The sequence below is a fragment of the Seriola aureovittata genome, chromosome 18 (genome assembly GCF_021018895.1).
Source record: "Seriola aureovittata isolate HTS-2021-v1 ecotype China chromosome 18, ASM2101889v1, whole genome shotgun sequence".
NCBI lineage: Eukaryota > Metazoa > Chordata > Actinopteri > Carangiformes > Carangidae > Seriola > Seriola aureovittata.
Genome location: NC_079381.1, coordinates 15,617,528 through 15,641,451, shown reverse-complemented (window position 1 = coordinate 15,641,451; position 23,924 = coordinate 15,617,528). Strand labels below are relative to the sequence as shown.

The 23,924-nt window shown below is 38.9% G+C and overlaps 1 protein-coding gene across 2 annotated transcripts in view; it reads left to right on the top strand.

The window, feature by feature from the left end:
• The window catches only part of eng (endoglin), a 38,835-nt gene extending 15,780 nt beyond the window's left edge, over nucleotides 1–23,055 (top strand). For both annotated transcript variants that reach the window (XM_056403424.1, XM_056403425.1), the window contains exons 4-14: nucleotides 5,943–6,056; nucleotides 9,768–9,945; nucleotides 12,973–13,156; nucleotides 13,243–13,342; nucleotides 13,506–13,701; nucleotides 13,935–14,086; nucleotides 14,377–14,607; nucleotides 14,843–14,909; nucleotides 18,627–18,737; nucleotides 18,835–18,882; nucleotides 18,973–23,055. In XM_056403424.1, coding sequence (XP_056259399.1) covers nucleotides 5,943–6,056; nucleotides 9,768–9,945; nucleotides 12,973–13,156; nucleotides 13,243–13,342; nucleotides 13,506–13,701; nucleotides 13,935–14,086; nucleotides 14,377–14,607; nucleotides 14,843–14,909; nucleotides 18,627–18,737; nucleotides 18,835–18,882; nucleotides 18,973–19,094 — 1,503 coding nt within the window. In that variant the 3' untranslated portion in view covers nucleotides 19,095–23,055. The remainder of the gene's footprint in view (nucleotides 1–5,942; nucleotides 6,057–9,767; nucleotides 9,946–12,972; nucleotides 13,157–13,242; nucleotides 13,343–13,505; nucleotides 13,702–13,934; nucleotides 14,087–14,376; nucleotides 14,608–14,842; nucleotides 14,910–18,626; nucleotides 18,738–18,834; nucleotides 18,883–18,972) is intronic.
• The last annotated feature ends 869 nt before the right edge of the window (nucleotides 23,056–23,924 follow it).

Genomic DNA, 23,924 nt, shown 5'->3' with positions numbered 1-23,924 from the left:
GGGGATAACACGTACAACACTCTTGCTTGCTTAACTATTTGCAGTAAAATTCAACAGGCAAATTAAATCTTCTCACTAGGTTCCTCTTATATCCCATTTATTTGTCTGCTAATCCTTTCTCAGCTGACAGTACAGCACGCCCCCCAAAAAAAAGAAGAAAGAAGCAGTTTGCCAGTCCAATGCGTTGCACATGTGTTCACATTGTTATGCATTTCACACCTTTCCGTTGATGAAATAATGTCGCTCACAGCTACAAACATGGGGAAGCAGCTTGGAGCATAATGCTGAATTTAATGTTTACTTTTATCTACACAGTTGGAGGCTCTGTCAGATTGCGCCAGAGCATTCAAATGTGGCACAGCCAACGACAGATTACACATCTCTTTAAAAAAAAATTAAGCTTAAGCCTAGTGTGGTCAACTATGGTAAAAACAAGCTGTCTTAATCAGTCAGCATTTTTAAATTTTTGGAAAGAGCCAGACTTACTGTTTCCCTGTGCCTCCAGCCTGCTGCCTGCTGTGGTAAAGCAAATACTGTAGACTGAGGCTAATTGCAAATGAGGAGCAGCTTGGTAGGCAGGTGAGTGGGTCATGTGATGAGCTCAAGCGGGAAACCTAACAAGGAGAAAAATGGCAGATTTGAAATAATGAGAGGTTAGCGTGCACATCGCACACAGATTAGGCAAGAAGGAAGAGCGAAGCAACTGACGTATGAATGTATGTAATATGATTTTGTTGGCATACATTTATCTTTACTTTGGTTTTATGTTGTTGCATAATGCTGTACATTTAAGATTGTTCTACAACCCTGACCTTGAAACAAACACTTAAAAAAATGTAACCACACACTCTCCATGCCCAGCGTTTGTCAGCCAAATAACCAACTAACCATGAACAGATGCCAGACATAACTGAAAGACAGGGTTTCCCAACATTTCTTTTTTGTTTTTTTACACTAATATAACAGCCCAGCACTGCTTTGGCTGTGTGTTCAAAGGATCCTTTTTTTTCAGCTAAACAAACAGCAGTGCATTGGGTCATTTTGATTATAAAACTTTTAGCTTAAGGGGAATGACACCAAAAAGTAACTCCAGAAAACTTTTAATCTGTATGTTGTTATTGCTGCGCCAGACACCATTTTTCACTGTCCAACAGTGTCGGTCAGCTCACATTAGTCATTTCTTTATCAGTATGCTCTGTTTGCTTGCTGCTTCTTTTTTTGTTCTCACTTACAGTTCTTTATGTAGTACTCTCACATAACTCGTGTTAAGCAAGTGCTGTTTTATTGTCTGTTCTTATTTTTCACTCTGTTGGTCGTTCTTCCTCATTTGGTGGTGATTATGAGGAGCAAAGCTGATGTGCTATGTGCACTCTAGCTAAGACCCCGTCACAGGATGGTGCAATACGATGCCTGCCTGAATCCATTACCTCTGTAAAATTAATAAAAGGTTCTTTCCTTAAGTTGCTTAGGAAAGCTTTAGAGAGTCCTGTCAGAATTTTTCTCTTAAGGGAAACCTTCACCAGTAAGCTAAGCTGACTTCTACAGCTTGAGTACTTTTCTTACGGAATAAATTCTTTTGAATTTGATGTTTTAAGATGTTTTAAATTTTATGCTACACAAGGACACATTAACATAACTGAATCTCAGAAGCCCAGGTCTCGAAGAGGTGTGTTTCATTACTTAGTTTTGTTTTAAGTAAGTGCGCTGACATTGTGCAAGCAGATGATTGTCTTTGCCTCAAAGACGGGGCTACTGGCATAAATGTTGCTGGGATCTTTTGCCAAGTCTTTAGTCTCATTTAATGGACTGAAATTTCACAGCATATTTAATGGACTGGAAATCAGAGGAAAAGGCTGTTTGATGACAAAACAGATTTAAAGCATATTAGGAGGGAATTGCTCCTCTCAGTCATCTTATTAGGCCTGAAGAGTGAAACCAGATACATTATGCTGTGGGGGAGTGTAGAAAAAGACACAGTTCAGTGCCAAAAAAAGTTTATAGAAAGAGTGAAAGAAGTTGTCTGACAGATTGGTATAAATTGATGTGGAGTTTGTGGGAGTTCACTAAAGGAATTTGACTTTGGATGTGTGTGATGCAGTGGACATTGTACAGAGTTAGCATATCCTGTTCTCTAGTGGGACGATGAGTAGATGTTTTATCAAATGAAAGAAGAAAGTGGACGTAAGATCTCTTCACACAGACCTCTTATCTGCTCTTGACTGTCTGTGCAGAACAGATTTTTCTTGTAAACACAGAGGAAGGGGAACATCTTAATCCCTTGCCAAACTGCCCAGTCAAATGGGAGCTCTGCCTCCCATGTCTCATTTGTCCTTTGAATTTTCTTATCACCTCCTTCCCCATCCCTTTGTTTTCATACTGATTTACTACCTGCCAGAGACGGTTGACTCTCACAGTTTGACCACACAGAGAATTATAGAGGGAGCATCAAGGGGCTGCACAGGCCAGGAGAATTCATAGGGAGGAGCTGATTGTACACGGCCCACTGATGTCACACACTGGCTTGGGTAGTCAGGGTCTTGGCACAAGGCCGAGACTAGACCAGCGGAGCCAATTCAAGTAAAGGGAGAGAGCCAAAAGAATAACTGGAAACTGCATCAGCAAAGGCCCTTCAAAAAATGCTCCCGAGAAAAAAAAGAAAGTTTGAAAAGGAAAACAATTGTATCTTGAAAGCACAGGAACAAGAGTAGCAAAGGTGAGTGATCAGGGTCAGCAACAGTCATGATGCAGGGTTAAAAATTAAAGAATGAAAGTCACAAGCGGATGAAGGGCGGGAAACTAGACAGAGAGACAATGAAGTTCGTTGGAGGAGTATATAAGGAAAACACCACAGAGTTATCTCTGTATGAAGCATAAAGAATTCCGTCATTCATTTACTGTATGTCCGTGCAACACGATTCAGGTAAAAACAAAGTCAAAGTATTTCTGGGAAGACATTGTGTTTCTACCATTCAAAGACTCTCAGACTCAGCTTGTGATAAGTGGAGACTCATGTCTGTCTCCTGGGAAATCAACCTATATTCTTTTTTTCTTTTTTCAAAGTAAATGTTCTGCACTGAAGATGGAAAGCAAGTATCTTATCAAAGTGTCATTACCTGCGGCTCCTTTTACCACGTCCACACCGTATCACACACATTATACATGCATAGGCACAGACAAATGGAAACATGGACGGTATTGTCTCATATTTCTTGGTCATCTTTCCCAATGTCCCAGACAATTTCAGTCCACCAGTCCATTTGTCTGCACCTTCACCCCCTCTGTCTTTCCAAGCTGTTTTATTTTCTTTAGGATCTGTAACGGAAATTCAAAATAAGAGTCCGTTTTTGCCTCAAACGAGAGAACAGATATGAGTGTTATGTTATTAGGATGGACAGAGTGCAGCAATTAAATATGCAACAGCTTTAGACGTTATATTCCCCTTCGGCTCTCTTGGCAATTATTATTATTTTCATGTTCTGGAACAAATGTCACCATCTTCTCACCTGGGATTGCAGTGCCCCCTTTGGCCAATATTTGAAGAAAAAAAAAAAAGGGACTGAAGACATTTATGAGGTGCCGCAGCCTGTGTGTGTATGTTTGTGTGTGCGTGGTTCAGGTATTGCTCATGTTGAGGGGAAAAAAAAGCCAGTCTCCATAATGTAAATCAGTAAATTTTAAAGTGAAGACATGTTTTAGAGTTAGGCAAGTACATGGTTATGGTTAGAGTAAGTCTCCAGAAAATGAATGTAAGTCCTTTGAAGTCATGGAGACATGACTGTGTGTGTGTGTGTGTGTGATGGCAGATCCCTCTGTCCATTGTACTCTGCATGCGAGAGTCTCTTTCAAATGCATCTGTGCATATGCAATTTGTGGATAGTCTCCTTAGTCCTAATTTGTTCTGTAGGGGTCTGAAAATTTTTCATCGCTCAGGCATGAGCTAATCACAATTCTCTTGGATAACACAACATCAGGAAGCAAGTAAATTAATTTAATATTAGGGATTCACACTGTTTCCCCAGCATGCTCATTGTCTCCCCAACAGGCCCTGCACTGAAAAACAATCTAGCTTCAAATATAATAGAAAAATTATTTGGTGTCAAAAGGCATGATGGATGAAAGCAGAAATTTGTATTTATGAATGTTAAATTTCCACAAAAGTCTCACTCTGGAGATATTTCCAGTTGTTTCTAATGCATTGAGTCACAAAACTGAACAGATTTCAAATCCATGACTCTTCCACTTTTCTAAACCCAATTATCTTGGGGCTATTACAGAAGTAAAAAGTAATTAGAAGTAGGATTTATTGAAATTAAGTCAGTCTTGGGAAAAAAAAGTCTCTAAATTCAGACTTATTATTCTGCTGTGAAAAGGTTTACTCACCACCACTTACATCTATAAAACTCAACCGTGCCAGCTTTACCCCACGCACATGTGGAGCATGGTAATTAAGGCTGATTCATAGAGTGACTGTGGTGGTGATTAGCGAATCTGTTACCCTGAAAATATGGTTAATGAGGTATTACATTATGTGTTAAATGATGTAATTGAGTTTATATATACAGTATATACAGTAAAAACAGTAAGGGTTAGCTATGTATGAGAATACACTAGGTCACAAGTTAAAAAAATGCATAAATTGATCAAAAAAATACTGTATCTCAAATAACACAATAGGTTCCTCCAAATTCCTATTATTACTGTTATTATTTTTCTTAACGTTAGAGCATGGTTATACTTACTCATATTGTAACACTGTTTGCTGCAGTTTTAATGCTACAAAGACAAACAACTTGATTTTTTTTTTTTCAAAAATGCAGCACATTGCACATCAGATAAATAATTAATTTTGATAGCTTTTGACTTGCTTTTGACTTGTTTACCATGTTTTGTGTGCAGCATAGAGATGTAATTATAGAAGCGCGCTGCATTACCTCATTAATGTGTCAAAACTGGAGACAGACTGCAAAGACTAGCTTCCTTCCTGCCTATCTGCGAACCCTCCTTAAATGACTGGCACTGCTTTTTATGGAGAGATGCATGTGTTGACATTTCATAGTTGCAAAAACAAGGATAATTGTCATATCTCCCACTGATATTTTGCAATAGTGTAGCAAAAGGACTCAAACTTGTACAGAATTAAATTGTGGTTGGAACTATTTTTAAACTTGGTGCTGCAAGCAAAATGTCTCTCTACTGCGTCAACTCGACGTCTTCTCATTAATGACGCTCCGTGCCAGATGGGGAGGCTTGCAAATTGGGGAATAACTGTAATTTTGTCAACGCTATATTTGTTTGGGACATATGACTTAGTTTTTCAAAGATCTCACGCGTTTTTGTCACACTTTATCAAATTGCATATTTATGGTGTTTTTAATTTTTAATCTTCGTGGTAACCTATGAATCTCGGCAAAATATTACATTTTAATGGAGCCTGTCATAAAGGCTGTTTCTCTTCACATCACATCATTAGTGGATATTTTTCATCGTCTGCATTTATTGATCCCAAATAGGGATTCATGATAGCTATTATATTCCCAGTTGACACAGACTGCAAGATAAATGTGTCCTTGCCTAGCATACGGTTTTTGTTTTTTGATTTGACTGCTTTGTTAGTATAACACAGCATACACTCAGTGTGGTAAACTTACCAAAAAAAACTCATTATAGGCTGCACAGTAGCTCCCATATGGATGGCTTCATGGTGTAAGTGAATTATTGTGCCGCTTGATTTCTCTGTCTTCCTAATCCCAGTGTTCCACCTGGAGATTTCCACCACTGCCAGACTGTCTCTGCATCCAACACAATCATAAACTCCACAGTATTTCACTTTCATGCAAAAACAGAAGGTGTGAACTTCAGCAGCGCTGAATCTGCAGCTAATTGAGTGAAACTGTAAACACTGTATGTGACAAATGTTTTTCTTTTCTTTTTTTTCTTCTCAGGACGAAAAGATATTCTCTCTTAATTTCACCAACGCCAAGCCAATGAACCTTATCCTCACATCGCCAGAAACACTTTATTGCCTATGCAACATCAACGCCGATGTTAACATATATGTGAGTAAAGTTTCTTTGTTTTCCAATATGAACTTCCACACCTAGTGTTTTTCCAGGGGTGCAGGTTGGGTACATGTTGGGAAGGGAAATAAAATACTGATCATGCAACAAACCACTAACTTCAGCTCATTACTCTGTTTCACATGATTCCATTACTCCATTACATAATGGTTTGCTGTTGATACACGAGGCCGTTTAACAAGCACCAACTAATCATGAAAAATGAACGGGTTGTGGGGACACCATTGTAAGTGGTTATTTTTCAGTAATGTACTTAGCTCCTGTCTAGTGCCAGCTGTTTACATACAGTCAAACTGCCACAGCTGTGCAGCTCTGTGGGCCTGTTTAGAGAAACAGTGAACCATGCTGCTTTTCCATACATATTGGCTGCTCTGTATGAGGCAGTTTGTTTTGTTTTTTTTGTGTGTGTGTGTGTGTGTGTGTGTGTGTGTGTGTGTGTGTGTGTGTGTGTGTGTGTGTGTGTGTTTTTATTATCCACACTATAAAATCTGTAAGAGAAGTTTTATGGTGGCCAGCAACGAGAGGGGCTGATGGCATCGGCTGTAAAATTAATGTTCCAATGAAATTGGAGATTCTGACTTTTACGCACTGTTCTCAGATTATATCTGTGAATTAAATCTAAGGAGGCCACAAAACAACTTTTATTCAGCTGCTTGAGTGTCTAATTAAATAGAAGGAATAATACTGTTATGGGGACAAACTGCTGCGCTGGTTGTCATAGCTTGGTTATTGTGGTGTGTCAAACTATTTCTGTATTTAAATTTTGGTTATGAGCTTAACAAGGTGAATTGAGCACAAAAATATTGTTAATGAAACCAACCACTGAATCCTTCAATTTGATTTTGATAGAAAAGTCGTCTTACAACACGTCAACGAGTCTTTTATCATCAAACTGAATAGCCTGTCTCAAACAGGAAATTATATTAAAAATAACTTATGCTTCCAATAAATGAGATTGCTTAAAACTTAAAAACCGATTAATTCTAAATGTCTTTCTGATGGCTTGAAACTACAGTAGTTGCAGATAAGGAGCCTTATACTGCTGGACTCCAGTTGTTAAATGACTCTGTTGTATCTCAACTACAAATAGGTTACATTATGTTGAGCATTTTTCAAAGCTTAACAGTCCATGAAGTGAGCACTTCCATTCTCTTTTGCTGGTTCCCATGTCAAAGTTTAATGTTTATACAAATGACTGGAGTTTGTTGGTGTTCTCCTGATTGGAGTGTTTTTCTTACCTTCACTGGTGTCACTTCATATCAGTACAGGATGGAGGCTGAAATGAGATTTCTTGAGAAAGGAAGAATCATAGTGAACATTTTATCGTCTTTATTTCTTTCTACAAACTTACATTATCATTGTGCTTTAAAACATTAACTATCTTGAATTGCTTGATAAAGTTGTTAAGGGGCAACTCTTGAGCTTCTATGTTTGAGTTTATAACAAGAAAGTTTAGCAGCTCACATGTCAGAGCTTTCCTCCTGAGCATGAATGCATCACTTGGAAGACTTAAAAGCCTCCCCCTTTTTAACTGCCTTAACACACAAAAATAGTTTCATGTTGACAGTTAACTAAAGATGAATTAATGTTAACTGTGCTGATGACCTACAGTATATGTGTGAGTACTTTCATACTGACACATAATGAATTGAAATATAAAATCAGAGCTGACCAATCATGATGCTGAAATGTTTACAGGAATGTCATCAGTTAGTGCTATGCTGACAGCAGCGAGTGATACCACATCCTGTATCATGTCCTGTCGAGAGCCTGGACAACACTGTCTGTGGACCACAGGATGTTTTCATGGGATGAGCAGTATCACTGGGGGATAATAGTGTTTTAGTGCAGATTGCAGTGTAAGAGGAAGAGCATCTGTTCTGCATCTGAGTAAGTTCGTCACCAGCTCTGACAGCTTGGCTCAGTGTCACAATCACACCACTTGTTGGCCTCCCTCAGCTGACCTCAGTGCACACAGGGTTGTTTTGAAAAACACTTGAGAACAACATGATGTTTGTCCATAAAGTTGTGAGTCTTCACACTTTTTTCAGTACATTATGTATATGTGTATACTTATGATATACTATGAAAGAATCTGATGTTATTGATCAGGTGAAAAGATGAATCCTGGCATCTCAAACTCACACATCTATCCCACGACAGGCTGATGGGAAAGAAGTTATCATCAGAACGCTCTGTAATCTGCAGCAGATAGAGATGCTGTTTTCACTCAAAACATCTTTGAGTTCCTTGAACTTTACTGTAGGTCTGCAGAATATCAAACCATTTTTCCACACAGATTCCACCGAGACCAATAAGAACACAATTCCACTCTAATCGTTAAAATGATTACCATTGTTATTTCCTTTGTTCTTCCCGTCCTGCTTCTCAGGCTTCCCCATGTCTGCTTGGTTCTGTCGTGACTGGTTTCCCTTTTTTTTTTTTTTTTATTTCTGCCGTTTCCCTCCACGCTATTTTTGATCCCGTATCAATCAAATATTCATGTAGAAAGACAGATGACTCCCTCAGGCTTACTTGGCTTTCACTTTGTGACGCAAGGACAAAACACACAAAAATAGTTAAACACACTAGGCAGGTCGGGAGAGTGATTTTCATTATTTAAACACACATTTGATAAACACTAACAGGATGAGAAAAACTGTTTCTTCTAAAATTACTCAGCACACTACCGCCCTACTTATTTTCACAGACAAAGGAAGCTGAATAGTTTGTTGAGTCAGAATCCAGTAAGTATGCATCACACTGTCTCAGAAATAAATCAGTGAAATGATTAAAATAGAAGCACACAAAGAACATTAAAACATGACATAAAATAAATATGGTACTTGATATACATTTTTTTTCAGTTTAAGAGTTCACTTCAAATAAGAGATTTCTTGGAAAAAAATAAATAAAACTCTCTCACCAAAATGAGCTGTTCTTTAGGGTCAGTGTTTACATTATGAAGAGATGCAGCAGTACTTGTACAGCACTTCATTTCCCCCTTCAGCCTCTGGACTGCTGGACAAATCAGAGTAGATTAAAATCCATTGAAGTCTGAGCCCAAAATAAAACAGGAACATTGAATTGTTATTTATTGAGCTACTTTTTTTTTTTTTTTACATGTCTAAATGTCTAGAAACCTGTTCACTCCTCTAATCCTTATTATTCATGCAAAGCAAAATGTAAACTCCATTATTTCCCATTGGCCCAGACGAGGAAACAGCAGTGTCTAGATGTATATATTTATACCTTGTATGGAGCCAGATTCCAGCCGACTGCGGTGACGCACAAAGCTAAAAAAGGTCCCATTTCCTGGCCCCACTCAGGAAGCAAAGGAAAGACCTTGGCTCCAACAGGGTTGTGCAACTGGGCTCGTGGACACTTAACCATAATAAACATTTCTTTTTAACAGGACCCTACTAAGAGAATAGAGGGAGAGTTGGGTGGAGGGTAATAGAGGAGAATGGGAGGGATGGGCAAACAAGTTTGATATGACAGAATGTTGAGCAGACATGAGGTAAATATAAATAAATATAAAGCTTACTCAGTCAATTCTGTGTTATTGTAGCAGTGGGTAACAGAGAGACACGTGCCTTTAAGGACCCCAGGTGATTCTGATTTGTGTTCTTTTGGGAAACTGCCTTTAATAAAAACGAATTGACACTGACTTTCACTCTGTTTTTACAGTTGAGCAACAGCTCAGCAATCACCCTGTATGGTAATCAACATCATAACAATGTCCACAAGCAAGACTTCCCCACCCAAGATGAGGAGCTGGTCAGGTGGGCACAGCAGAAGTTTGGGGGTGTGACGTCGTTCACCACAGTCCGAAATCTGAGCAATATCTCATCAAAAGGAATAGCAGGTGAGAATTGTTTGTGCAGCCTGGCTGATATTTAATTAACAACATTTTTAACATGCCATACATATGAAATGAGGATGCATGTGAGACAGCATTATAGTATTCCATCAGGTCATTGCAAAAACTTTGCAAAGGACTTTCTGGCTGCCTAAAAGTGTTTCAGATTTATCACCCTTGTCACCCATGATGTTTATCTGGAATAGGCTATCTGCATCTTTGTTTGGTCTAAAACAGTATTTCTGGTGCTGAGGAGAGCAAAGTAATTACAGTCGGGAAAACTTACATCTCCAGCTTATATAACTCAACAGCGCGTCTGCAGTACAGTAATCAAGGATGGATGCAGTGTTGTTCCCAGAGCTCTTGATAAAATTCATCACTCACATTATCTTATCTTAAGCGTGTATAAAAATCCTTTCTGATGAAATCACTGAGAAAACACTGTGCTGTGATGAGACCGCGCTGTGTTGAAAATGCCTTTTTTCCAGCGTCTGCACATTCCACCTCACTTCTTTGATTTTTAAATTTTAGTTTTCACAGAACAGATTTCTGTTACTGCAGTTCACCAACACACTGATGTCCAATGTTCTCATCTCAGTTTGTAGGAAAAACAAGCCCAAAGCAAGCGCACTTGTTATGCTTTGATTCCTAATGATATAATTGTGCAACATGGACGGATTTTTTAAAACCACAGATGTGCACATAGAGATAAATAAATGAAAAGAAACCAAATGTGTTGCTTTGAACTGTTTCTTTTAAACCAGAAAACTCACAGTATGTAGGATCAGACGATGAGAATGTGCAGAATCGACTGAGAGAGAGTGGACAACAACACCTGCCCCCAAAAAGCTGCATTACATACAGAACCAGACCCCATGCTGTTTTATTTTTGGAAGCTTCTATGTGTGGGCCACGCTCTGGCTGCTGTATGACCATTCTCCTACAAGACACCTTAAACAAATGAGGGAATATACAGTGTATCAAAATATATCACCCTGCCGCAACTCTGTATACTTCAGGTATTGAATAAAATCCTACAAATCATCTCAATCTTGTCCCAGAGGAAGCAACCCCTAATGACAATAGAAGGTAAACATTGCCTTCTATTTCAGAGATGTCCAGGGTAAAGCTGTGTGTACCTACTAATCCTTTATCATATACAGCAGTGAGCCAAACAACAGCATGGGCAATAACAGCAAGAAAACAGAATTTAAGACTAGAATAATAAGCAGTGCTACTACTGATTTTAAAGCCCAGTAAACCTCCTATGATGCTGAAGTTTGAAACACAAATACCTGTACACTGACTAGCTTTGCCATATGGCAAAATCTCATGTAATCAGTGTAAATCCTTAGCTTGGGTAAGGTAAAGAACTGGGGATTTAGCTTGCATATGCCAAAATATTTGGAAAGGGAAGCTATGGACAAATGGCCAACAATGCTGGAGATGGAGGCACAAAATACGCCATGATTTAAAGTGAGCATTCAAGGCTGAGTAAAGGCTGGACATAAGGATATTATGGGCTGCCTTTGCCAGCAGCAGTAGCAGCAGGATGCTCGACGCAAGCACAATTATTTCCTAACAAAGCCACCTTAAGGCAGTTTGAGCCAAAGCAGAGCTCTGACATGGGTTAGGATAGAAGTGAACGGCAATGATGCTGGAATAGTGATGGCCGCTTTTATGTCCAGTGGCTTTCACAGTGTTTTTGACAAATTTAGTTTTAATCTCTCCTCTTTATGATTGCCTGTCCTTCTCCAAGTCTATCAATTATAAGGATTTACTGTAGGTGATGGTTTAACATCCCTGTCTGTCAGAGGCATACTCCTCTTGTCCCATTTTAATTGTGTTTTGTTTTTCAGCCAGCCACAGTTTAAGCTAGTGCTTTAATTTACTCATAGCCCACCAGGGCATTCGAATTACTCAAGCAGAAGAACAGCTCACATTGCTATTTCGTTGTATCTCTTGGCCTGTGTTGGGGTGTTGGGCGAACTTGTGTAGGCCTTGTCGTAGGCGTTTGAAAAATCTGTGCAATGACTACACAACAGTGTGTTGCCAAGTTGAAGGCTTATTAAGTAGCTGAGTAGAAAATATGTACATGTCCCTCAGGTTTCTTGAATGTCTCAGTGTGATTTGAAATTCATGTCATGCTATTGTTTGTGCCAAAGAGGAGTGTTAATCGGGGTAAAGGCAGCTACTCAAATTCTAGTTGCCCGGCTAAAAGCCAGTCAGGACTTGTAGTAACTAGAAGTAGCTTGAAGTGATACTGCACCCAAAATACTACCCCCCAGTAGGCTTGAAAGACAGTTGCTACAAGCTGGTAGTTCCCTCTGTGCAAAGGGGGGTATAGCAGCGATCAGCTTGACTTCAATGTGGTTACAATATGCTCAAATACGCCTCAAATATTCCCTTGGTTATTTCCCACTGCTTCTCGTATTTTGCCGTTGCTGTGATGAGGCAATACGAGGTGCTGTGGGAAACTTATATCACCCCCATTTCCAGCATAGTGTTATGAAACAAAATGCGCATAGCAATTTGAGCATTGCACCAGGGTGCAGCTGTAAACAATCAATCACCATTATTTGGTCAACGGCTGAGTATAATGTTCTCCCATGAGGCTGCTCCTAGAACAGCTTCCATATACGGAAAGCCAAGGTGCTAATGTGTCAGTCTGGTCTTCTGTTGCAAACTGGACTATGGTTCCCCAGCACTGGTCACCAAGTTAAACACTGTCAACTAAAATGTCTGTTCTGTTACCGGAAGAAGTCTCGAGGAGCATCGCTCTCAGTGAAACTACCCTGTTAGATTGATATAAATAACAGAATATAACAAAAGTATTGGTTATTGCAGCCACTACACTACTGCCAAAGTTAGGTATTAGAACAGAAGTGGTGGCAGTCCATTTTATGGAGCTGGTGTCTACTTAAATAAATGCAGAAATCTTTTTTTTTTACTTGTAAGTTCCACTGGAATCTCATTTTGTGTTACAAACAATGACTTAACACTGACAGAAAATGAATGTTTGTGCTTTTACAGGAACCACCAATACTAGCTCTCATCATTGTGTGCTTAAAAATGAAGATGCATCAGAGAAGCACTTCATGAAGATTGAAAGAACATCTTTGGCTTCACCATTCACATCTTGCTCGCCACAGCAGCAGATCCCCAGTGGTGAAGCGGAGCTTCACATCATAAACATCCCAGAGAATGCCAGCACATGGTAAACCTTAAGATTCAAAAGACATCTATCTCGTGTATTGTTTTTGCCAAACGTTCTCATGTCATTTTTGATTCTGCATATTGCAGCAATGTATCACTTCGCATGGACACAAAGGAGATCCGGGTGTTCCTCCGAGGTCCTCAGGGCACCACATGGATCATCCTCAGTCAACACACCCGGTTTGGTGTAAGCTTACACATACACAGTCTCCAGTAGTTATAGCTGATTTATTGACATACGTTTTCCCATATCTTGTAAAATGAGCTTGTTATTGATTGAGTACATGTACAACACTGTTTCCAAATCATTACTGATTCATCTGAACTCTTCTCGTCCTCTCTTTTTACAGTCTAACAATGACATCCTGCTGCCCGCCCTCGCCCACAGAGTACCGCCTTCATATACAGTGAACAGTGACAATGCAGAGGATGTGCAGAGGAAGGCTTTAGATGTGTTTAAAGTCAGTACTTTCACCAGCTATACTGAACTCAGACCAGTGGGCTCCACAATTATAATGGCTCTTGTAAGAAATGAAAGTCCTGCAGGTAAGGACAATAAAAAGTAAACATTTGTTTTGAGGCATTTTCTACAGAGTAGATGGAGTATGGCAAAAAGCCATTGCCCACACATAATGCATGTTGCACAATACCAGCAGTGAGATGAGAAATCAGGAGGATAATGTCTTCTATAATAATAGTATTTTTTAAGACAAAGAAAGTACATCAACAGTGATAAAATGGATGTAAATAGTTAATTTTGTGTTGATGCTTCTCTACAGAACCATCACCAGAAACAGTACCAGAACCAGTCGCTACAGATATTACCCCTCAACAGATGCCTCTGCTGATGCAGCTGTACACCTCCCATGATTACGTTTCTCCCCTGGACCCCAACACCAGGGTCCAGAGTGACAAGAGAATTTATGCAGAGGTAAGAAATCATTCACCATCTTTCTAGATATAGTGCATATAATATATATAATACATGTATTGGTTAGTCCGTCCCAAACATCTCAAAATCACTTTACTGCGCTTACGGACAATACTGTATGTCTTTTTGACACACAGCTATTAAGATTCAGAGTGCTGTACTCTGTATAGTTTTTATACTCTTTTTTTTATAGCGTGTAATGCTTCACCTCGCTCAGCTGATCTGACAGATTCTTGTGCTTTTTCCATTCCTGCCTCGGTTTATTTTATCCCTCTCTCTGTCTCCTGCAGATTTCTGGGCACACTTTAGGCGATATTATCTTAACCATCAAGGTGATCGGCTGCATTGTGCGCTCCAAGGGCTCGTGCCCTGTTGTGAAAGACCTGCCCTTCATCCCAGAGGCCTGCTCCCCAAATTCTTGTCCCAACAGCACCCGACTCAGCTTCTCTTTAGATCAGCTCCAAGAGCTGACGTCCACCACCTGGGACCTGGAATGTACCGTCAAACTATGCTCCAGTGAGGTAGGGGTTCATCTTAAAAATCTTAAGCAATGTAAACAAGAAGAAATAAGTAAACATAACCTGTGTTAGAATATTCCTTTGGTTAACTACAATATTTGGTATTGATGTGTTGTTGCACAATCAAAACACTGAAGCTTAAATGCAGTTTATAATCTTGTGACGTTGTGACCTTTTGGGTTTTTTGATAAGTTGTGTTCTTGTTGCTGTTGATAAGTTGTTCTTACCACCTCACTAGAAATGTGGAGATGGAGGAAGAGTGAAGAGGAATCTGGAGGTTACTCAGCCGTGTCTGCAACCACCAAGTGAGTTCAGTTTAAACTCCAAAATATGGATCAATACTTTTTCTTAATTATCTCCCTCGAAGCAGATGATACTTTAACCCACAGTTAAACAGTTTTATCAGAGGATTTTTTCATACTGCTATATTTATGATGGTCTACATACAGTTCTTCCTCTTGTCTTCCTCTCTTTTATTATGTTTTTTTGACAAAACAAAAATATTTACTGTGAATTATTCTCAATTACTAAAGCTGACATTTAACAGCAGAAGGCAGCAGGGCATGTGGTAGATTATTTCGTTCAAATTTCCTCGATTTATCTAATTCTTGATTCGTTCTTCCTTTAATATAAATGATATATAATGTATAAATTACCAGTTTAGTAGAGCAAGGAATTTCACAACAGTTAACAGAAATATTTGCAACACTATAATAAATTAATTATTTTAACAAACAAAAAAACTTCATTACTTTCGCATTAATGAAAATGCCCCAAACGCAACAACGCAGAAAGGTCCACTCTCCAAAATGGTCCACATAATGCTATCTTGATGGTGGCCTTACTATGAAGATGAATGTTTCATGGGCGTGTTTAATTCTCTAACAATAAACTCTCTGAACTCTCTGAAGAAGAAAAACAGAAACTTTTTAAATTACCTGTTTCTGCCTTCAGGACTTAAATGCTAATCTGGTGCTCGGTCAGTGCATTGCTGTTTGCTGCTGTAATTTTCAGTCCTATTGTTGCTTTCATTGCACAAAACACGCAGCGCAGACGGTTGTCATAGCAGTGAAGTCAGGATATGCAGTGAAGCCAGTAAGGGGTTGTGGGGCAGGCCCTCGTCCTTTAGGAAGGCCTGCAGGCTGACCTTGTGGCCACAATCAGAAGTAATGGCTCTCAGGGGAGGGAGGTGAAGTCCTTTGTGTTTCCAAGGGGGTATGACTGCGATGCTGTCCAAACAGCCACTGGACCTTGTGCTATTGTCGGACCATTCAACACAGTTGATTCAAACAAGGAAAGATGCCTTTCTCCAAAGAAAAGAGCCTCTAGGCTGATGATTAATTTTCTAGGAAAATTCTGATTCCATTTCTCAGAAAAATGACAGAAGAAAGTAGACACTGATTGAATGGGGGAACACCTGGAGTTTTTCAGACTTCTCTGTAAAACTGATAAAGGATTTGTTTATTTTTTAAACTTCCTTTATCCTCCATTTCCTTTTTTAAAAAGAAATACAAAGGCTGGTGTGTCAGTGTTGCAGCGTATGTGGTGAGGAAGCTGACTTAACTACTCATCCACACTTTCCTGTGTCCTGTTTGTCCTTGTCTTTTCTGTTTTGCTAATTAGAAATGTGTTTTTTTTCCTGGAGCAACTGAAACACAGGAATGGAATTAGTTATGAAGGAACATGCTGGTTTAGAAGGTCTGTTTACGTGGCTCCATTCATTAGCCAGTGTCAGAGTTACAAGGGTTATATCAGCAGGACTAGCAGACTGCATTCTGTCACGAGCCTTCCCTGGGCCGGACTGAGTGCTCCATTCAGCAATCCTTCCTGTTTGCTAGTTTTCATACAGAGTTCTCCAGGGAGTCACAGCTCAGGCCTGCTGCGTGTCTCCTCCTCTCCACCTGCACTGGAGCTTCTGCTTCCTGCTCCTGTTTATTCAGCTTTGCTGTCAAAGCCACGCTCAGACAAACGAACACAGCAACTGATTACAGACAGAAAAAAGTCTCAGGAGAAAGCCTGCTCAAGCTGTTGTGATGTTTCTGGCCCATTCGGGGTCAAGGAATGTTCCTTACTGACAGATCAACAAACTAGGTTGACTGTCTGGGATGCAGTTGGTTCAAATGCCCACAAGATGTCACTATTCAGTGACATGATAATCAGCTAGTATTTGCTTTTGTTTAATCAAATAAGCATAATAGTTAATGTAATCATTTTAATTTTAAAATTAAATCAACCCCTCTGGAGTTACATGTACAATATTACACTTTGTAATTCAATTTTGTCGATACAGTTCAGTTCAAATGTTGAAATGATATTAGCATGAAGTGATTTGATCTAGGCTCAGAGTAGAGGCAGCTGCATTACACACACCAATTATTCAAATGTACATGATGCACAGAGTGGTGGCACGTTTCTACAAAACAATCCCGCTGTCTCCTGTCCTTCATGTCCTTCATGTCCCGCCTGTAATGTACAACAGGGAAGGAGAGCTGTATTGTATGAGGCCCACTATAGTACTTAGCCTAGCATTTTCCACCAGGAGGGAGGAGGCAACAGAGGCAGGTGAGAGAAACTCGTGCAAAGGTGATGATTAGTTTCTTCCAAATGTTGTGGATACATGTGGGAGGATCTCTACAGGTACCAGAAAAAGGGGAGAGTGTTTGCACTCTGTTTTTCTTGATATGCAACACATAGCATGGGGACTTTGGACTGCTTACTTACATGTTCCAGACAAAGTTGTGTGTGTAGCCTCTCAAATTCAGATTTTGGGTACAAAATTGAAGACTGTAAACAATTTAATAGCCAATTTAGCCCAGTCAGATACAAAAAATACTGATGCAGTAAAGGTTTAGATCATAATTGTAACTTGTAAAAACTGATTTTTAAATAATTTTTCAAGGACTTTTAAAAAGAAAAAGATTTAATAACATCTAGCATGTTTTTCTCAGCTTGAAAAGTAGAAGCAGGGATCAATAATTGCCCAGTGAGTAGTTGTAGTTGTACAAACAGATGTCGGAACAGTTTGAGGTGATGTTTGAATGAAGGGGAAAACTGTCAATGATCTATTGTAGACCCCTATTGAAATGACATCTGTCTCAAGGTGATCTGTTCATACCCTTGCCGGACCACAATGAATGAAGCAAAACTGTGGGATGGCCTTGCCAGACTAATACAGTATGTCTGCACTCAGTATTGTATGTCAGAGGCTTGATCAAGTTTTAGTGTTTGCCTGTTCTCTCACTCTTTCAGAGAAAGTGATTTCTTTATTGCTGCTGGCTCCAGGTTTTATGTTTTCTATTAAGTTTGTTAGCAGAGAAGCACGTTGTGTAGGGTAAGCCAACACGCAGCTAGCTCAAAGAACAACACCAATGCCAAACTTGATTGTAAATTGAAAATTGTATCATTAAATTGGTTCGGAGGAAATGATAGACTACAAATTTTTTTCTGAGTGAGGTCACCCTGCAAAATTAATGAGTGTTAACATGTCCTGCATGGGCTTTGCTTGTGTTTGTCACCTCATCTAGGAGAGAGGTGGGAAGCTTGTACAAATCACATGTATTTTACATTACTGTGAAATATTTTTAGAATCTCTACCATAAATCTTTAAATTAACAGGCATATGTTGGTTTCAGCTTGTGCAAGTGAGAAAACCAACCTGTAGAGATGTAAAACTGTTGATCACAGTGAACATTTGGTCGTCTCGTTCATTATTTCATCAAAAATCCATTGTCATTATATAGTTTGACAGTTGAAAACTTGTTTGAATGAACCTGAATGGTTCATTCAAACAAGTTCCTACATCCTGAATTTGAGTTTCAGTTGCCTAAAAATATTGTATTCACTAGAGACATTATTGCTAGTATCGGAATGTGCACTGGGTTTGACAAGCATGAGTCTCTGCAAATTTATTTGCATAGTGTGTTGTCATTAGCAGTAACCATCAGTTTTGACTTGTGGTTGTGACTGTTTGCTGTTGTTTAACTGAAGCTTGTATACATTATTCTTTTATGTGTATGTTTCAGCCCCACCATGCTTTGATTTTGGCTTACCTGGTGTTCTGGGCATTGCATTTGGAGGGTTCCTGATTGGAGTTTTACTTATTGGAGCACTGTGGTTTATCAAAATTAAAACAGGTAAATGTATGACTAACAATGAAGTGTCTGCTGTTGAATATTGATCTGAATTCATATTTGTTCTGTATTTGAAATGGTCTCATTATGTTTAATTCAGGATACCCAACTGGACTGGACATGAGGTCAACTGCAGCAAATCTTCCTGGTAAGATTATTTTTTCCTTTTTCTTTTCATCAGTGTCTTTCTTTGCTATCATGTTCTTATCTGATTTTTTTTATCCTCATGTTTCTTAAGGATGTCCTTGCTCAGGAGCAAAACGACAACCAGTTTCTACCAACCCTTCCCCCTCTGAGAACAGCAGCGCCAACGCTAGCATTGGAAGCACCCAAAGCACACCGACCAGCAGCATGGCATGAGATTATGGTAATCTCCACCACCAGTAGGGCCACCATCTCCCTTCAAAGTAACCTATATGGGTTTTGTGCTTTTGTTTTTTTTAATAATGCTTAAAAAGCATTCTTCCCCTCCCTGCCCCCCTTTAAATTCTCATTAAAAAAGCACAACCACCGTCTTTGACACACCAAGCCTGAAATGGATGTGATCTGGGAGTTTGTAATGGTGGGGCGGTGGGGGGGTGGGGGTGGGGGGATTCTCGGTGACGGATAACAGAAGTCTAATCAATGGCTTCTGACGCTCACCTCTGTAGCCTCCCTGTAAAGTCAAGCTCCTAGACAGGAAGTTAAAGAGGGCAAGAGAAAAAAAATAAATTGGCTCCCAGCAACAGGAAAAACAAACCATATCCCCCAAGAGCTAACAGGAAATTCACTGCATTCCTTTCAATGAATTGTGCTCGTTTGATGGCAGCACAATAATAGTTAGACAGGAGACAAACCAGTCAAAAGATTGACTTTGAAAAACAGATGAAAAGCTGTTTTGCATTCACATCTAAGCTACAAAAATACGAAGGGCTTTCGGCTCAGTCCAAAAAGTTATCAACAACACCTGGGGGACTGAAAAGCTCAACATGTTAGGATCTCAAACCAGTCAATGAAATGCTCACTTCGAGGGGTATTTGTTCTTAATTGGAGTTCGAGGTCAACGGTTAACAGCTACCTCCTATTATTTAGAAGTCTGGAGCTAAGTTTCAACTTGACACTAGATTTCTCTGGTGAATTGATCTTATTTTTCTGCCTTTATAATTTTTTTAAAATTCTGTGTCACTTTAGGCAAATAGCTGACCTTAGCTTTTTGTGCTATCCAATAGCTGTATCAGGGCCTCCAGATCAAAAGATTTCTTTGCCGGTGCTTATTTGATTTTCTAATTACCCAATAAAAACAATCTAAGATCATGTTTATGGCCCACAGGTATCAATAAATCATGAACCATTAAGAAAAGGGCTTTTATTCATGTGAGCTCAGAAATAATCACTCTTGTAATGTACAGTAGCACATGCAGAGTTGTATGACTGTATTCAGAGCTGAGTAATGTGCCCATGAGGAGGGGTCAGCACCAAAACTCCTTCACATCAGTTTTCAGGCCTCACACTCATATATGGACTTCAGCGCCACTCATACAGCTACGCCCACAGGGTGGAGTTTCCCTAAAATAGTCTGTCTGGAGGTTGAATTCCAGTACTTTTCCTTTACACAATATCCATGTCCATCACCACCGCCTGACTTTATTTTTGTTGCAAAAATAAAATCCATGGTTGTAGTAACAAACACGAACACATACATAAAGAGAGCTTTATGAATCGCAATTAAGTGTTTTGAGGCTGACTTAATTATCACCCTGTACACCAAGATGCAGCTGTTTAATGGTTTATAAACCATTACTCTTCCTTTATTTAAAGATAAGGACTTGACATTAAACTGGACAAAAACTGTCCACCCTGCTTTGCTCATATTCAATGTATTTTCATTCAATATGTAGCCAGCCATGAATGCCCTGCTCTGTCTTGTGATTGGAGATGAGAGCACAGAAGGGGAAGCATTTTTAGACCTCTAATGGATGTTACGGATCACCAATGCATTCAGAGCTTTCCGCTTTGACAAACAAGCCATCATTTCTACAGGTTGAAGAGTTGCCACCTCGATGTGACCAAACTCCTAGAAAAACATAGGTACCAAAAAAAAAAGAAGAAAATAGGCTTATATTATATTATATAATGAATTTGATATTTAATTAGTATTTCCCATGCTGAGGGAAATTAAATCTTTGCAGTTTAAGTTAACTGAGTGTTTTAAATGAATAATCATGGTATATTGGCAAACCTTGTTCCCTAAAAGCTGAACACAGATGAAACCTGGCAAACTCAAAAGATGTGCTGACTGAAAAAAAGCTCCCTCCACTTTTACTTAAACATAAACTACCTGTATAAGTCTTAAGTTTGGACTCAATAGTATAATCATTAGTAACAATAGTATACTACCAAATTTAAGATGTTTTGTCTGCAACAATACATAAGAAAGTAAATTGTGCTTTAACCCTATGAATACTAGTTTAAAACTCCAAATCTAGCTTTATTTTCATCTTATCACAGATCATTTGTAACGATATGGAAACCGTCGTTGGAGAGAAACGACTTTAAATGATTAGTTAAAACGATAAACTTCAGCTTACGACATTTGATCGGCTGCATCAGCCACTGCAGTGCTAATGCTAGACAGAAGCTGCACAGATGCATTATGGGGGGCTTCCACGAGGGCTACAACTGTAGAGTGACGGTTGATCCGTGAACCCACTATTTGTTTTCAGTGTACAGATGTAAATGTATTTTATATTTTTTAATGCCACTCTTTTACCTCTTTAAAAAAAGAAAATATTTCCGTCACGTGTCAAGTATCGTACGTAAGCAGGCAACATTTCAAAATCTACAGTAACCAGCCTCGACTCAAGCACCACAATTGTGATGTTAAAACTTTTCTTTATATGCATTTGATACACTGATTTACTATTAGTGATGCATGTATTTTCACATCCCAAACAGTTACTCACCTTCTTATTTGGATTGCTAAAATAATTCATTTCAAACCTTTCAAATCAACTTCAAACCTAATCTCAAAAATTGTTCTGTGTTTGTCAAACCAACTACGTTTGTAAGATGTATCCTCATTGTTTGAATTTGTGTAGAGACACAACAAAGAGGGCCAGTACAAATTGCCACTTGAGTATTTGTGCAATATGATGAGGTTAACTTGTATGTAATGTCTATATGTATCTTCTTTTTTTTTTTACTATGTTTTTTTGTAAGTGTTGTATGATATTCTGACTTTGAATCATTTTCTTAACCTGCTTCGTTCTTTCATGTATTTGAAGAACTGGGACAATTTCTAATCAAGGCACTTATCAAATGCACAAGATTTTTTTGTATTGTAATCTTTTGTTTCTTGTACTCTCATATAGATTTGAGTTTTTGATTACAGTGTAGTCACAGACGTGACACATCACATGTCACAGGCAGTAAATTTTGGTTTTGTTGGTTTTACCCCTGTTTGACTTTAGCCCTCACTGTAAGATTCCCCTGCAATCCCAAAACACAGCATATCTCTGCTGACACTGACATCCTGACATTGTATTGAGTTCATCGTTCTGTCTGCTGTGGGTGTGATGGGGAAGAGCTTTGTGAATTCTGAAAGACAGAATGTCTCACCACAAAGTAGCATCCCAGTTAAACATGCAACACTCTGACAGGTTTTAGGGAAGATTCAAACTTAAGAAAGTGAAAATGCAGCAAATAGTGAGAACTTTTTCCATTTTATTTTAAAATAATGCCGCATTCTTCGTCTTTTTTTCTAACACATGTATGCCTGTGTTAAACCAGTCCCAGTGATTGTCTCACACCGATGGTAAAATCAGTTAGTTAATTCACTTGTTAACCCTGCAATTCCATTTGTTACCTCTGACCACTTCCTCCTCCTCCGCAGACACTCTGCACATTTAACAAAATATGTGTGTCTGTGTGTGCATATACATAGTATATGCACTGCATTTCTGTGTGTGTGTGTGTGTGTGTGTGTGTGTGTGTGTGTGTGTGTGTGTGAGAGAGTACATGTGTCTATATGTAGGTGTAGAATAGAAACTATGACTACATTTATTTTAAGCTGATTCTTCCTCTAGTCTCTTAACAGTGTCCAAATTCTGAATGCTTACCGAAAAATCTGAAGCCGGAACAACACGTCAGAATGTCTGCTTTGATTTTATAAAGTATAAAATGCAGTGTTATTTTTGTGCTAGAGCGGGGCAGCCTTTTACCATTTAAAATGGGTCCTTTTGTTGAGATAGTATTCAACTGATGTCATGTATTTTTATATTGTCTCTGAAGAAATATCTGTTTTGTCTGGAATTATCTTAATAAAGTGAATATGACAAACCTTTTTCTTTGTGTTTTCTGGTGTCTTTGTTACAGCCTTGTGGCATTGTAGTGGGTCAACCAAGAGCATAATGTAGTTTTGGAAAAAAAACAAACTCCCAGGATACCCAGAATCTCTCAGGACAAGTGGTATCACAGCAGAACGCTGACACAGGATAAAGAGAAAGAGGCAGAAATATGACACACCGCAGAATGGAACTGAAAAAGTAGGAACAATAAAGATTATACCGTGTTTAAGCTGTAAATGCCTGCAGGTTTGATGGAAATATTGTTCAGCATGCTGCAGGTATAGCAAAAAAAAAACACAATCGCTGCAACAACTGCTGTAACTGATGAGCTACTACCACTACAGTAGGTGAGAGCTTCTCTCAACCTTGTTCCTGATTTGATTTGACACTTTTACATTAGCTCTGGCATTGTACAAAGACTTTTCTTAACATTACCAACAGAGAAACATCACTCACTTCAAATTTACTATTCAACCCAACCAGTGGATATGTACAGTTGAACATACTGTATGTACAAATGTACTAAGTATTTTAAGTACTCATACAGAAACATGCCATGCTCAAAATTCCAAATGCCTGAATTATATTATTTGATTATTTCTATTAATAGTGATGCATCAACATTTAAGCATGCTCATATACTGTTGGCTCAATGAACCTATAGCTATGCACTGTATATTATGAGGTCATCATAGGATGCAACTAACTGCAGCTATTGATTCAATGTAACTGAGAAAAAAGTCTAATACTTTAATCTGAAATGTAGCAAACAAGTGTAAAGTCCCATACAAGAAGAAAATACTCAAGTACTTGTTGTTATGCTACCACTGGGTATTTTGAATGTGTTTCCTCATGTCATCTTAAT